General features: G+C 49.9%; 1 protein-coding gene across 1 annotated transcript in view; it reads left to right on the top strand.

Moving 5' to 3' along the window:
* Positions 1-16,522, top strand: part of SFR6 (sensitive to freezing 6) — a 196,533-nt gene that overhangs the window by 109,114 nt on the left and 70,897 nt on the right. Inside the window, exon 10 of the mRNA XM_087375370.1 lies at positions 5,788-5,870. Within this exon, the coding sequence (XP_087231496.1) occupies positions 5,788-5,870 (83 nt within the window). The remainder of the gene's footprint in view (positions 1-5,787; positions 5,871-16,522) is intronic.

Raw genomic sequence — 16,522 nt, forward strand, 5'->3', positions numbered from 1 at the left:
ACCCCAGCTGCACTCTCTTTGAGTGGTTTCTAGATGGCATTCACAAAGCTTTTCAAAGCTCCAAAGTAAAATCAGCAAAGCACCCAACCAAAGAATGACTCATGTAGCACTGCTTGGGCACCTGTGAGCCAAGAAAGAGGCGGCACATGGAGCCAACCAATAGCTTATGGCAAAAAGAAATTGCAGCAGCAAAATCACAACTCACCAAGCCCTGAAAACTCGAACTAAGTCCTCAATCGCCAAGAGGACGTAGTAGCCAATGCCTAATTGCATTCTCAGCCAAAGAGTGTAAAGACATGAAGAAAGAGCATTTACAAGAGCCGACCAGCAAGAATTCCATTGAAAAATGTGAAAAGAAGCACTTCTGTGGCGAAGAAGTGGGAGTTCTTGGGCTCAAAAGAAGCGTGCTTCAGAGAGGAATGCATTGAGAAGGTTTTGGAGAAGTTTCATCGCCGGAAAGTCCTCCAAAACTGAGAAAAACCAGTCAACCAGCGCGTGGGACCACGTGAAATTCAACAGAAAGCTGTAGCTTTGTAAGTGGAGAGGCCCAGGAGGCGGTAGAAGTAGAAAGGTCCATAAAAAGCCACTTTTGCAAATTCGACCAGCAAAAGAAGTGCTCAGCTCTGCCCGTTCTACCAAACGCATGGAGGGAAAAGCATATCACTGCGAAGGGGAGGCAGAGGGGCTAAACGGAAGTCGAGGAATCCAGATGGGTGAGGAGTTATGAAGAAAAACGGAATTCAGCTGAAGGAGGCTGAAAAACCAGTCCAAAATCTCAACAAAGGGAGAAGACGAGAGAGAAAACCACACGTGAAGTTTAGAAGGCCCAAGAAGGTCCAGGAATGGCAAAGGAGCATGTAGAAGGCACTAGAGCCACCTAGAACTCTAGGGGGGGCCACTGAAAGTACATGGCCCTCTAGGGGGCCCTTTAAAAATGCCACATCATCATTTTCCAACAACTACTCTTTTAATTCCTTGGAATGCCTTTGGGCCTAGGGGTTAATTATTATGTGCTAGGCACCATGCCGCGTTTAATTACACATTATTAAGCCCACACTTGGACTTTTAAAACCAAAGTTGTTACTATCAGCCTCAATCCTTTCTTTTTGGCTCTTGAGCTTTTCGTGCATTGGATTATGTATCCCATATGGAGCTTGCTCTAACGGTTTTTCTTTAATACTTAATAGAAGTTGTCATGGTCTTGTTGTACATTAAAGTACTTGGAATTTCACGCCCCCGTGACATGCTTTGCAGGACAGGGCCTTGGTGGGTCGCATTGTTGGGCTCACCTCGTCAAGGAAATAGGTCAGGGATTGGCTTCAGGCGAGCTTAGCCCTAGGGTCTGTTGACCCCATCCAAGAGGTCATTATCTATGGGAGAGGAGTCTTCCTCATGCAGCTGAACTCCCTCGACACCATGGCCTCCCTTGTCGAGCAGAGCCCTATCCTACTAGGCCCTCATGTCGTCTATCTCCTTCCTTGGTACCATGGCTTCATAGTCGAGGACATGGATTCGACTCATCACGTGCCACGATTCCTAGTGACGCTCCGCTTTTCGGGGCCTTCGAAGGAGAAGAGATCTATTCTTCCTTCCATAGGGAATTGTTTGGGGGGGGGGGTCGCATCCCAGATGCATTGATGCAGGAGGAGGTGCAGCAGGTCATATCGGAGATTTGACAGCAGCCATTGGACACCCCGAAGGGTGGCTGGGCATCCTAGACAGCCGAGGCGATTCAGAGGAGCAGTGAGGAGCTCTGCACCTAGGCTGTCCGCCGTCGTTTTTCCCTTCAGGAGAGAGAGAGAGAGATTTGAGGCGTGACTTAGCCTCCATTGAGCGTCTCAGGGAACAGGACACGGAGTCCTAGTGGCTTGCTGACAGAGATGAGTGTGCACATCTGGAGCTTCAGGACACGGAGTTGAGGAGGGCTGAGTATTCTTACCATTCCGCTCGTGTCCGTTGGGTACAGCACGGGGATAGGATGAGCCGCCAGTTCTTTCAGGCCACAGGGCCTAGGTCGGCAGGTGCCCAGTTGCAGAAACTGAGAGACGCTAGCGGCAGGATGGTTTCGGACCCTCATGAGATTATGGAGTAGGCTTCGGATTTCTATCCACAGCTGTTTCAGGCTGAGGAGTCCCGCCAGGTGTGAGAGGCCCATGAGGTGGTATGGGAGCATGTCCCAGCTGTGGTCTCTCAGGGTATGAGCAGCTAGTTGGATTCTCCCTTCACAGATGAAGAGCTTCGGGAAGCTCTCAGGGCACTTCCGACTCAGAAGTGCCCAGGGGAGGATGGGCTGTCCCTGGTCTTCTTCAGAAGCTTTTGGACCTTTGTGCACCTCTCTTCGGCTGGCCTTTCAAGAGATCTTTGACTCAAGAGCACTCCCACTGTCCCTAAGCAGAGGCTGGATTTGTTTGATCCCGAAGGGAGGGGACCACTCGGACCTTCGACAGTGGAGACCGATCACTCTGCTAGACAGTGCATACAAGATCTTAGCCAAGGTCTTGAGTTTGCGGCTACGACCCCATCTAGTCGACATCATCCACGACTTGCAGACAGGTTTTGTGCAGGAGCGTAGCATCCTTGACAACATCTTTACCTTTTGGGGGGCGTTGGATTGAGGCAGGGACGAGGCGCAACCCCTTGCGCTCCTACTAGTGGATTTTGAGAAGGCCTACAATCGGGTAGAGTGGTCCTTCTTGGAGGGCACGATACAGAAATTAGGCTTCTCAGAGAGGTGGATCAGAGGGGTCTCCGGCTTGTATGCAGGGAGCTCCAGTCAGATGTTGATTGGTGGGTTCACTGGGGAGGCCTTCCCGCTCACCCGCTCCATGAAACAGGCCTCCCACTGGCTCCCTTCCTCTTTTTCTTTGTCGTGGAGGTGTTGGGCTATTTCATGAGGTCGCAGACGGTTGGCCTCAAAGGGATGAGGCTACCGATCAGACAGGAGGAGGAGCTTTTGGACTTGGAGTTCGTAGATGATATGGCCTTGTATGTGGAGGGTTCAGAGGAGAGCGTGGATGCGGTTAGGGGGCTCTTGAGGTTTATTGCACCGCCTTAGGGGCAAGGATCAACTGGGGCAAATGAGTCGGTTTTCTTTGAGTGATGACTGAGGAGTCCTAGGAGATTCTTCGGTGGGGTGCATTGGTAGGCTTTAGGTGGATTCCGAGTGGCCAGTCGACGAGGTAGTACTTGGGATGTCGTGTGGGCATTGACATCTCCGCAGAGCAGTAGATAACCCCGGTCCTTGAGAGCGTGAGGCACAAGCTTCTTTATTAGAGCTCTGCCAAACTCTCTTTGGCAGGCTGGGTCTTGGTGGCGAACCAGGTCCTGTTGGCCACAGTCTGGTATACAGCCTCTTGCTGGTGTTTTCACAGGGATTGCATGGGACAGTTGAGACGCTTGGTGTGTAACTTCCTTTGGGCAGGATCAGATGGCACTCGCAACACCAAAGCTAGAGTTGCGTGGCAGACAGTGATACTATCACAGGCACAGGGAGGCTTGGGTATTATAGATCCAGAGATGCAGACAGAGCCCTGTTGGGCAAGTTGATAGTTAGGGGTCTCACTCCAAGCATGGAGCCTTGGAAACTTCTCCTGCAGCGCGGTCTCTTGAGCAACACCCCCCGCACAGGTGGTCAGTGGCAGCCGTCCCACAGGTGGATCTTTTCGGAGGCCCCTCTCATGGGGAAGGGCTCACCCCCGATGAGGAGTCTCTTGAGGGTCTGGTTGCGGATCTCAACAGGTCTCATCCGAGTTAGCCCCTGGTACGCGGAGGAGTTTGCACGCTAGTCGCTTATCTCGCACCCGGAGGTCAAAGACGAGGATAGTTTGATGCTAGGGCAGCGGCTACACATTGGCTGGGCACAGTGGGACAGCAGCCCTGCTTGCTCCCTGCTGCGGACATGGTCTAGACTCCTTGCAAAGGCAGAGACACGATTGGAGGTCCTTTCTCATCTGAGAGGGGCCGGCCAGAGGATGGTGGAGATAGAGGCAGCTATTCCGGACTCTTGGAGGGTGGGACTGCAGGTTTTCACTCCGGCACACTGGCTAGGACAGCTCTCTAGGACGGGTGTACCTCTGAGGATTCAGCTATGCCCACAGCCGCCAGCTCCCACGAGCGTGCAGTTCTATGATGTGGGACTGGGCAAAATACTGCAGCCTTGGATCACAGGGGATCAGGAGATGAACGGAGTATTAGGCCAAGTGGGTTGGCAGAGGGTCAGAGTAGTGGGACGTTTGGGCAAGGAGTGGTTGATGGACCCTTCTTGCATCACAGACCTAGATGTCCCCCGCTGGAGACTATGGTTATGGGAAGGATGCCCTCTCAGCGAGATACAGTGGGAGCCCGGAGAGTGGTTATGGTCAGTCAGAGTTGGTCTCTCAGAGAGTACAGTCGGAGCTATGGAGACTATTCCTCACTGCTTATGGAGCTGCCTAGTAGCTCAGAGGATCTGGCTCGGAGCGCTTTGGATTGTGGCACAGCTTCAGAGCATGCAGAGAGATTTCACGTGGGGTATGGCAACTTGGCTTACAGAGGGGGGGCACGGTCTCGCCAGCTTACTGGATACAGGGTCGGAGCATTCATAGCATTGAACTTCACTTGGCTACTCCCCCCCCCCCCCCCTTCTCACCATCCCCCTCAGTGGGGAGAGAGGATAGTGTCTGGGAGACGGTGGCCAGCATCAGTGCTTGGAACATCTAGGTGGCCCGTTGCAGTTGGGTTATGGGCCAGCACCATGTTCCTCTGACGGCTATGCTGGTTGCCATTTGGCAGGATATCATTTATTCGTTGTGGTCCATTTGGGAGCGCGGCGTTCCAGGTTCTCGAGCTACCGACGATAGCCGGGCACGTTTCTGCAAGGCTTGGCCTGCAGGTGTATTTTATGAGCTCATGCCGCGAGGGATTCGCTGGCTGTATAGTCCACCACAGTGGTTGTTAGCCCCTGTTACAGAGAATCCCTAGGCAATGAGCTGGGATCTCTAGCAACATCAGCCCGTTTTTGTTTTTGGCCACGATTGGCACCTTTCCGGTTTTGCTAATTTGTATGGTCGGATTTTAAGCATTAATAGAAGTTCCTTTTCTCTGTAAAAAATATAAAGTGTATGACAAGTGTGCGAACTGAAATGCCCGTAGCAATAACTGCAGAGCTACTTCTGAAGGTGCATTTACTGCTTCGATACCAGGTAAGATTCGGAGCTGAATGGGTATGCCTTGCTACGTTGATGGCCAAACAATTTGAGTTGCCACAAAGTTGATGCCACCCCATAAAACATGATTCCTTATCTAGTAACCCACACTATAGTTATGGTATAAGGTTCATTGATGCAGCCGACACAGGTTTGGATCATTTTTACTACATCTGTGGGGATGACTGACATCTTTTGGCCCATATTTTAAAAAGATTTGTGTGTAAGTTAGATTCAGTGTAATAGGGTAGAACTGCAAAGGGGAGGTGGCTAGCGATGGCTGTTTAAGTGTTTGCGAGATTCCCCATGGCAAAATTCATGTTTTTTACCACAGAACGAGTAAAGGTCACGTGGAAGTGCAATGCATTTTGTGGAAATTGGACGTCACTAATGTGTTTGAATTTCAATGTAGTTGTTATTCATAAGGTTTACGGCTACAAAGAACTTGAACTTTACATGAATATATATGACATGAATTTGTGAGATAAGGAGTTTATCGTATCTGCTTGGTCCTACTATATGGCACTGAGTTATTTTATTGGAAATCTGTTGTTACTTGTTATTTTTTTAAAAATGTTACTTTTGCCTTGGTTGTTTGCATCAGTTACATTCCAGAAGGTGATTGCAGTATTGGATGCAGATTTTCATTCATTGCCATCACTTGTACATCGACAGCATTATGGTCCTGTATGTGGATGCAATCTTCACTTGAAATGCTTGTGTTCCTAATGTTTGTGAAGTTTTGTGTGGAACAAAATAACAATCAGAAAAGAGCTCCTTTCATTCTTCCTTTGAAATAGGTTGGAACTTTTGAGAATGCGCTGGAGACATAGGTATTCCTTGAGAAGGGTTCTAGGTACAAAAGGGTTTACGCTTATGCATGTCATCTTTTTTGCACGATTGGGAGCTATATATCTTGTACTGCTTCTAATCTGAGACCTTGGGACCTACATTTGGTTTACTGTTTGGTTTTACAATCACACAACCAGTGATCCTTTTGATTTTCCTGAATTAGAAGGCCATTTAAAAGAAAAAATTAAGTCATACACTTTTGTGGTATGACCATATAATGGAGACGACCTCCATACCCCTTACCTATACGTGGAAAGAGCATAAAATCTTAGTCACCAAAGGGTTTAAGGTTATGCATGCCATTGTTTGTGCATGATTGGGAGCATATATCTTGTACTGCATCTATGCTGAGACCTTAGACCTACATTTCATAGAGTTTGATTTTAACCAGTATGATCCTTTTTTTTTTGGTGAATTAGGAAGGTCATTTAAAGGGGGAAATGAAGTCTTTTACTTTTCTGCTATGTCCAACTAATGGAGATGACCTCCATATCGCTTATCTATACTTGGAAAGAGCGTTAAAATCATCTCTCTCCCCCCTTCCCTCCCCCTCCCCCTCTCCCCCTCCCAAAAAAAAGTGCCCCTTCTCATCAAGTTATGTACACACAGAAATGATAGATTTAGTTGGCAAAAGTTCCTGTGATGATTTGCTTCAGGATGTCTAAAGCTCTGAGGAAAGGCTCGACTAAGGAGTTGCAGCCAGAGAGCTACCAATAGCCTCCTGTCTGCCCAAGACCATAATGATACCTGAGGAGTAAGGTTTCTTACTGTGCAACCCTGTCCCATCTCTATAGAATCGCGGAAAGAATGTATGAGAATTGGTCTCTCTTCTTGATCTTGGATACCCTAAACCCAGTAGATGCCCATGTGTCCCTTGGGAAGATTCAATCACTCCCGCTCCCTTGAGTCTGGCATTTCTTTTCCACCTTTTGGAATCCTTCTAGCTCCATGAAGCTCTGTCCAAGGCTGGAGAACCCAAGGGAACTCTGCTTTGCATCCATCTAAAAGTGGTGATATCAGCTGTTATGAGCCCTCCTCTCCCTGTGACTCTGATTGTGAACTAATGCCGATTGTTCCTAATCTTCCTTTGCTAGGTGTTTTAATCCTTGACCCTTGTCTTCCTCAAGGTGGACCGTTCTCTGTTCAATTGTTCCCCCCCACTCTCCACACCTACTTTTCTTCAGGATGACTTTATTTGATACAGTATCTAAACTTGTATGATTGTCTTCTATCCATCCACAGTGGCTGCACTGTGGGGCTGTCTTCTATCCATCCACAATGGCTGCACTGTGGGGCTTTCATGTTACCGTACCATCTCACCACCTTGGAAACAATTAATTGTTGGTGCCCTGACTACTTGATTTCTGGGTGCAGTGTGGGGCTTTCGTGTTACTGTACCATCTCACCACCTTGGAAACAGTTTATTGTTGCTGCACTGACTTCTTGATATCTGAGTGCAACACTTGGACTAGTGCCCAACCTACCTACACATAAAGCAAGCATGAGCAAAGTTAGTTGCATAAGGTACTTGCGCCATATATATTGAATTGAATGAAACACATTTTGAAACAAAATTGTCGAAATCCCCTACCTATTAGAAAACTCTAGATAGGGCCCCGTTGAGTCTTGGACTCGAAATAGTTGGCTATAGTTTAGCTCCCCTTTGTCCCGTGCTTTTCCCTCTATCCTTTGACACCTCTCCATTCGGAGTGTGTATGTAAACACCTTTATACAAATGTTCTTTACCTTTCACATCGTTATCATGGGGATGCCAAAACCTCCAATCCCTAACCTTTGATGGAATGCTTTGTGGCGGCATGTGTCATGTGGGTCCTCTCTCTCTCTCTCTCTCTCTCTCTCTCCACCCTGATGTTCTGGTGATGATAATGATGATGATGATGTTGATATTGATATGTAGTCGACCACCGACATGACTATGTTGTACTTAGTACTGCATTGGTGTGGATGCTCGTTTAGTAGCTCCACCCTCACAACTCATTTGTGCCTCCACCCATCCGTCTTCGGAAGACTTTAATAAACTCTCTCTCTCTCTCTCTCTCTCTCTCTCTCTCTCTCTCTCTCTCTCTCGTAGGGGACCGCCAAAGCTAGAGACGAGGGATCACGATCGACGTAGCCGACGGGTACTGAGATCGAGGCGACCGCGGCCACCACCTAGACGCGAGATAGCCCGACAGTTATAGATTCGCGACATCTTCATGGCCCAGCGGAGAGACTTGACCTGGCTTGATCTGGACACTCCTAACTCTTGATTCAGATTCTGATTTTGTCTCTATTCTATTCTATTTAGACACTAGATTAGTACTTGGCAGGGGATTTAGCTCACCCCCTTGCCCCAGCCCATAGAGGCTTGTATGAGATCTTTTTTGTATCACTCTGTCCCATTGACCCACGAGGTCTTCCGAGGACGTTAATCTCTCTCTCTCTCTCTCTCTCTCTCTCTCTCTGTGTGTGTGCGTGTGTGTGTGTGTGCATTGGCCTCTTTCTGCTTGAGATGCACCGACACAGGGAGACTCTACTATGATAGATTAGAGAGTAGCAGGAGGCGACCAGACCACAGAATACAGAGGTTGGCCGGGCACAGCAACGCGTCACAGACTTTTATGCATTTGAGTCAGCTCCAAGACATAGTGGGGTGGAGGAGGAGGAACTAGCTGATGTGTGGGCAATTGGGATCACCGAGAGAAGGACGCAGAGACCACCCCTGACACGGAGAGCTACTACATCACACTCTTTTGAGATCCAACCTATCAGAGCTTTCCTCAAGGGAGACCGCCTGAGACGAGGGGTCACTTTGAACATAGCCCAGCGGGTTCAGATATCGAGGAGACCACGCCCTCCCCCGTCGCCTGAGTGTGAGACAACCCAATAGATGCAGATCCGAGATATTTTCGTCGTCAGCACGATCGGTTTTTGAGTCCAAACTCTGAGCCTACTTTAATTAGTATTTCGTAGTAGTAGTAGTAGTAGTATTTGGTTTATACTTGATTTTGCTCGAGCTAGTGAAGCGCGCCCTTTGCTCTAGCCCGTTGAGGCCTATATGAGTTTTCCTTTTCGGTGTACTTTGTACTTTGTCCCCTAGGCCCGTGAGGCCTCTCGGGGACGTTAGTACAACTTTTCTTTTTCTTTTTCTTCTCTCTCTCTCATATTACTCAGAAGAGGGCCTTAGCGAGCCCTCTACTTCAGCCCATAGTGGCTTGTATGGGTTATCTTTGTGATTGTACTTTGTCTCATAGGCTCGTGAGGCCTCTCGAAGATGGTAATACATCTTTCTTTCTTTCTTTCTTTTCTCTTAGACGAGCTCATCTTGTCTCTCCTTAGTCGTTGGATGGAGTTGGACCCACCGAGAAGAGAAATGGGTCCAGTCACTCAGATGGATACCTGATCGACTGGTAGATGACTAGGGGCTTTCCCTCGCACAACTACTACACCCATTGACGATGCGACCTTGATGGAAGCGTGTCCCAAAGCATGGGATTGCAGGCACGTTCCGCTTCCATCAGCTTCCAAGTCTCTTCTCTTTGACTCTTGTGGGTTTGTATGGCAGTCCTTGTTGTGGGCCTGACCTATCAGAGGAAGACCGGGTCCCAATAGAGGTATTTTGTACACACACACACACACACACACACACACACACACACACACACACACACACAGAGGGGGGGGGGGAGGGAGGGAGGGAGACTTGAGAGTTAACCTTGGCAAGACCAAGGTTATTATCTTCAACACCTCATGAGCTGTACTCCATCGACACAGCCTCACTTATTGAGGAGAAAGAAAGAAAGAAATAAAGTTTATTAAAGGCTTCGAAAGACCGATGGGTCTATGAGACTGCGAAAAAACCTGAATACAATGAGCTGTGGTGGTGGAGCTACTAAACAAGCATCCACACCAATGCAGAATGCAATAAAATGCAAAATGGCAGTATTAAGTCCTGAGTACAACATAGTCATATCCCAACTATATATATATATATATATATATCTCAGCATCATCGTCATCAATAGGACATCGGGATGGATGACGCTGTGGAAGCGGAGGTACGAGGTCAACAATAGAATGCCATCGCCCAATCAAGGGTGCAGTCCTGGTACGTCTCTTGGTCGTAGCTCTGCGTCTAACCAAGGCCACTGTGACCCCTGTCAGTCGGGCTCCGACCCTAAACAAAGAGGGGATGTCCCCAAGTGTGATCTGTGAGTCAACCCTCTGTCTGAACTGTCGGGTCACAGGCTCCGTGTCGCGGTCATGTCGAGGTCTCGCCTCATGGGGGTCTATGTGATTTGGCTGAAAGAACTTCGTGATAGAGCTCTGAGAGGTATCAGTCAAGGGAGAAGTCTGCTCCTGTCTCTATGCTCGGAGTATCCTATCTCGATGTCTGAGCATCTCATGAATGAAACCAGCCAAACATCGCTAGTCTGGGTAGGAGAGGACACGAGCCAATATCCCATAATTATCTCTGAAGAGGCAGTAGAAACGCCCTCAGATCTTATAGTAAATAGGATACCTAAAGATGAAATGCCCCTCTGTCTCAACCTCCTGCATGTCACACAGTGTGTATATGCGCCTCTCCCTAGGTAACCGCTCTGCTCGGCCGCTCTCGATACGAAGTCCGTGTGAAGAGACCCGGAATTGCCCAAGTGAGATCCTCAGCGAGTGGGGTAGGTGAATCTGCATGTATCCTGGTGGATCAATGAAACCCTCCGCTGTGATATGTAAGAAGTGATCTCTGTAGAAGCCCAGCTTCAATGGAAGATCACTCGGGCCCAACCAAGTCCGGAATGTGTGTAGCTGTAGTAGATCCTCAGGGATAACCTGGTTGACCTCGTGTGATAAGAGGGGAGAGAAAGGAGCCTCCATGCTGTACTGGAAAGGGGGTAGTCTGTCCATGTGGAGCCCTAGTCGTGCAAACCATCTCTCTATGCGTGCATACCAACACCTCTGATCTCCCCCTGCTGCATGTGCCATAGAAGAGGACAGTGCTAGCCATGGTATCCTGCTACGCGCGGATGTGGAATCCCCATACTCCCTGACTCGGTACAGATATGTAATGACCTAAAATGCAGCATCTAGCTGTAATGGGGGTGACCCAAACTCTGCCCGAATGATCTGGTGCGGGACGGATGGCTTACCACGGATCATTTGTGATAACATGAGAACCTATAGCCGCTCCACCCTGGCCAACTTTGTATCCGACAAATCTGGCCCCCAACATGGGCTGCCATGCATCCCTGTAGGGCGGACCAAGGAGTCAAAAAGCAACCCTTTGGTCCGTGGATCTTGAAAATGAGAGCAGAAGCACTGTCTCTCAAGTCTAGCCAATGAAGTGTATCCTCTGCTCAGTCGCGCCTACATCGTGGGTCTCATGGAGAAGGTGGGTCCAGAAAAGACGACCCCTTGATAAGTGTATGATGAAACTACCTCGATAGGGGACTCCTCAAAAGTGAAATGCTCATTGCGGATGACGACTCTGGATGTATTGAACATCATAACCTTGGTTTTACCCAAGTTGACCTTCAAATCATGAGACTCACAAAAGGACTGTAGTGCGTCAAGGTGTCTCTGAGCTCCTCTGCTGAGGATGACAAGAGAGCCACGTCATCTGCATAAAGTCATATCCGGATCAGCGTGTCTGCGAGAGAGCAACCTACCCCACCCTGTGCCTACATCATTGTCTCGAGCTCGTCGATGTAGAGGCCAAACAAAGTAGGTGATAATGGGCACCCTTGTTTGACCTTGATAGTGCTCATGATCTCGTCTGTCCATCTAGTCCGGACTCTGCGTGAAACTCGCTCATAAAGTGCCATGATAGCCCAAATGATCTCCTGGTCGTAACACAAATCCTATAGGCGTCGTAAGAGATGGGCTCTCAGAACGGTGTCAAATGCTTTGCGGAAGTCCACAAAGGCCATCTATCAAGACCATTATAGATAATGAGATCATGCATCCTGCAGAGGTCTAATAGGGCCTGCCCATAGGATGTGAGCGGTCCTCGTTTGTCAGCCGAAACTTATAGCATACCTGCCTCCTCAAGGTCAATGTCTGGCAGTAGAGTGGAATCATCCTTGAAGTCAAGGATTGGTACCTAACGAGTGCCTGTTCTTGTGTTGAAGTCCCCAAATAGGAGGACTTCCCCGCAGCCAGAGAAATCAACGATGGACTGATAAAGAGCAACAAATGGGGATGTCTCATCCTGCCCTCGAATATCTCTAGCAAAGCGGGAGGTCTCGGGGGGGAAATAGCAAACTGCAATAAACAGATCCCGGCTGTCCATGTGCCGAATCCGGATCCAGAGAAACTTGGAATGTGTATCTCTCTGCTCCATTGAGATGGTTCCCAAAAGTGTGGATCTGTAAAGGACTATGACTCCTCCTGATCCTCGAACCCCTCCTGTATCCCTTGTCTCATCTTTGTAGGCAGACTCCCATGTATACCCGCTGACTGCTGGTAGTGGCGCTCTAGACTCTGATGTGTCTCTGTGTAAAAGAATGTCGTGACTTGTATAGGATTCTGAGAAGTTCCTTGGTTCTGACCATAAGGTACCATTACAGTTACAGATGGTACAAGATAGGGTCTCGGATGTCTGAGTCTCATAGGCCCCGCCTCCCTATATGGGAGGAGAGGTGGGTGCCCGATGGGGGCTTGTAAGGAATTGTCCATCTCATACTACTGCCCACTTCCCGTCTTTGCGGACCTCATCCCGCAGCTGCAACAAGAAACGCCTCTCCTCAACCTATAGTGGAGTGAGGTCCTCATCCATGGAGATCGTTGGTTGGTCTCGTAAGGCTGACCTACGACGTAAAGCCGAAAGTCGTGCCTAGGCATCATGGAACCGGATGATAAGGGGTTGCTCTCGGTTGGGGTCCCTCCCAACCCGCCATGCTCTCTCAATCCTGTGCTCAGTCACCCCTAGGGTAGTGGTCACAAAGACCTGTGGATCTGTCATCAGGGTAGCCTCAGTGCGGGGAATCCCACGTACTCTGATGTTGAGAGCCTTGCTGGCTCTCTGCTGCTGCTCTAGGAGGGTAGCGGAAACGGTTATCCTTGCAGACTCCCGTTTGGCTACGTCGGCCCATCTGGACGTCTCCTCGATGGCAGATTGCATGCTCGCAATCCGTGCCTCCACGATTGGGGTGCTCCCTGGGACTATACGTACAGCAGTGACCTCCTGTCGGAGCTATGAGATCTCCTGTCTGAGCCCCTGAATAAGATCCGGATAGCCTGAGACTGCTCCTGTATGAGTCGTGCTTGCTCCTGGGTGAAGCGTGTTTGCTCCTGAGCGAAGCGTAACAACTCCCTATCGCGCTCTTGGATGCTCTGGACCTCCATCAGCAAATACTCCCAAGGCTCTGATGGGTCAGCTCGTCCGTGCTCTAACGGGTACTGATAGGACTGTGGCCTGAAAGTGTGAGGAAGAGACTGGAGGGTGGGTGATGACTGGGTAAGATGAATGTGGTATGGGGATGATGAGGCAATCCCAGCAGGGTGAGGGAGTGTGGGCTGACTAAGAGGCAGAGGGGAGAGAAAGGTTGAGTACTGCGGAACAGTGTACGACCCCTCCAAAGTAGGTGTCATAATCGGGGAGAGAACTGTAGCGGAGAAGAAGGGAGAGATGGAAGAGATGGTGTCAGTGACAACCCCTCTATCCTAGGGGAGGATGGGGCAATCGATGTCATGGGTAGGGGTATATTAGAGCCAATAGCTGTAACAGTAGAGGCTATGGGCAGAAGTGGAGCTGGAACTGGAACTAGAACTGGAGCTGACACTGAGGCTGAGTATGAGGATGTAGCTGATGCAGCTGAAATCGAAGCTGAGACTTGAGCTGGAGCTGGAGATGAAGCTGAGGCTGTGGCTGAAGCTGAGGCGGAAGTGGGCCCCGCCTTTGCTTTGCTGTCCACTCCAAGTCCACTGTGGTTGTATCGTGTGTTCACATCTTCGAGTTTCAGCTGTGTCTGTTTTTTCTTGGCGGCTTTATCCTTATCCTTGCCACCTTTTCCCGTTTCGTTTTGATTGATCTGCGTTCGGTGCAGGTCTTGTTGCAAGAGCGGGAGCATGATGAGCTCCCTCCCCATGATGGGAGGTACCCCGAGGGGGGCTGAAAAGAGGCTGAGGGGTGGCGGGGGGGCTAGTAGGGAAGGGGGGGGTGGCTGAGTGGTAGAGGGAGTAGCTGAGGGGTCGCAAGGGGGGAGGGGTGGGTGAGGGATGGCAGGGAGCTGAGTGGTAGCGGGTGGCTGGAGTGGAGGAGGCGGGGTGGAAGGGGAGGAGGGGGCGCATAAGAGGGACCTGCAGCAGGCGGGAGGGAGCTGCAGCAGGCGGGGGGAGCAGCAGCAGGCGGCGGGTGGCTGAGTGGAGGAGGTGGAGTAGAAGGGGAGGAGGAGGCTGCGCAGAGGGAGCTGCAGCAGTCGGGGCAGCAGACGCGGAGCAGGAGGGGAGGAGGCGGCGCAGCGAGGAGGAAGAGGGCAGAGGAGGGAGCTGAGGGGAGGAGGCAGCGGGCGGAGGAGGGAGCTGCGTGGAGGGGGCTGGGTGGAGGGGGGAGCTGAGGGCGGAGGAGGGAGCTGCAGGGAGCTAGCAGTGTGGAGCTGCAGAGCGGAGCAGGGCGGAGCTGTAGAGCGGGAGGGGAGGCTAGCGGGTGGAGCTGCGAGGCAGGGCGGAGCAGCCAGGCAGCGGGAGGAGCAGGGGAAGAGAGGGTCGAGATAGTGCAATTATTTACCTATCTAGAGGCAGTCTTCACAGGGCCATTTTTCACGATGACTCATGCAGCCAAAGTATGAATCACACGAGGGCAGGGAACATTGGCTCGGTTAGAAAGAAATAAAGAAAGAAAAGTGTATTAACGTCTGCAGGAGGCCTGGTGGCCTATGGGACAAAGCACAAAAGGCTGAAGCATAGAGTGTGCTAGGGCCCTTACCGAGTGCTATGCTAAAACTAAGCTATATAGCTCAAAATGTCAAAACTGAAACTAGAAACTGGAGCTGAGAAAGTTGGGGCTCAGTATCCAAAACCCAGCACTATGGTGGCTCTGCTGTGGTCTGTAAAGATATCTCAGATCTGCTTTTGTCGGGTTATCTCTCGTTGTGTGTTGGGGGGGGGGGAGAGGGAGGGCGTGTGGTCTCCTCGAGCTCTGTATCCGACAAGCTGGGGCTAAGTATCCGAAACCTGACATTGTGGTGGCTCTCCAGTGGGCTGCAAAGATATCCTGCATCTGCATCTGTCGGGCTGTATGTATGCGGCACCCTTTTGGGGGAGTGACCTATCATCGATCAAGTGGTGGAGATTCGAGAGGCCACAGGTGATTGCGAGATCTAGGATGATTTGGAGTAAGCCCTCGGCTCCACATTAGATCATATAGGCAGAGTTTGCTATGATACTAGACATTGCATATCTCCACAAGGTGTGAGCCTTGCCTAGCTTGAGACTGGTGATGGTGGCACTTGAGTCATCTAGACAACTAGCTGAGAGCGGTGTTCGCATGCCCATTGTCTTGATATGCATGCATATCCAGATGGTTTGATAGTTGGGGTATTCAGATGGACCGCCTAGCCCCCTTCCAGACAACTCTGATGCCCCATCCCTCCAAATCTCACGAGATGAGATCAATCGTATCATATGGTTAGACCTACTCTAGCTCTACACAATGCGGACTTGGGGAGGGGACCAGGAGTTTCTCGCGAAAATCTAATTTTACTGCAACCATTTTTTGAGAGCATAGAGGATGGGGTGACTATCAGACCCCAATATGTGGAGGACATACGAGTCTCACACGCACCGAGGATTGCCATCGGATAGATGCGGGGTTGTCCCATGTATACATGATCTTACTGTCCCTTCCCCCCTACTTGGATGTGACCAATCCTATTTGGCATTCAACATCTCGATTACCGTGCCAGCCATAGAACGAAAACCGGTTCCCACCCATGTTTGGATACACTTTGTGCAATGAAGGGGATAGGGCTGAATTGGTGAAAGGCCAGAGATGGCAGGAGAGGGTGAAGAGGAGAGGGAGAAGTAGAAAGAAGGGGTAGAGGGAGAGGAAGAGAGAGAGGTAGATTGAGGGGAAGAGAGAGATAGAGAAAGAAAGAAAGAAAGAAAGAAAGATATATTAACGTCCTTGGAAGACCTCACGGGTACATCTAGATACCCAGAGAGTTGAGGGAGCGCTCAAGGCAGCTCAGCCCCAATTATTTAGATGCATGACTAAATACTAATTGTATCTTAGAAAAATGCTTGAATAACATCAGTTTCAGATTGAGAGTCTTTGGGTTTAGATTTGAAATCTCGAATCGAAGCCTGTCCATTCCGGTAGACTGCCCATTTACCTTCCTTGTGTGCTTCCTTCACTTTTGTGAGTTCGACGTGTCTTTGTTTGAGCTGGCTTGGAGTGAGCTCCTCAGATATCCAAATTCTTGTGCCCTTTAGCTTGCGTGTTTGTCTAAGAATCTTGATTCTTGCTACCCTCTCATTGAAGTGTACAT

Source organism: Dipteris shenzhenensis, chromosome 1 (assembly GCF_047967505.1).
Source record: "Dipteris shenzhenensis isolate YYH24624 ecotype China chromosome 1, Dip_SZ_1.0, whole genome shotgun sequence".
Classification (NCBI taxonomy): Eukaryota; Viridiplantae; Streptophyta; class Polypodiopsida; order Gleicheniales; family Dipteridaceae; genus Dipteris; species Dipteris shenzhenensis.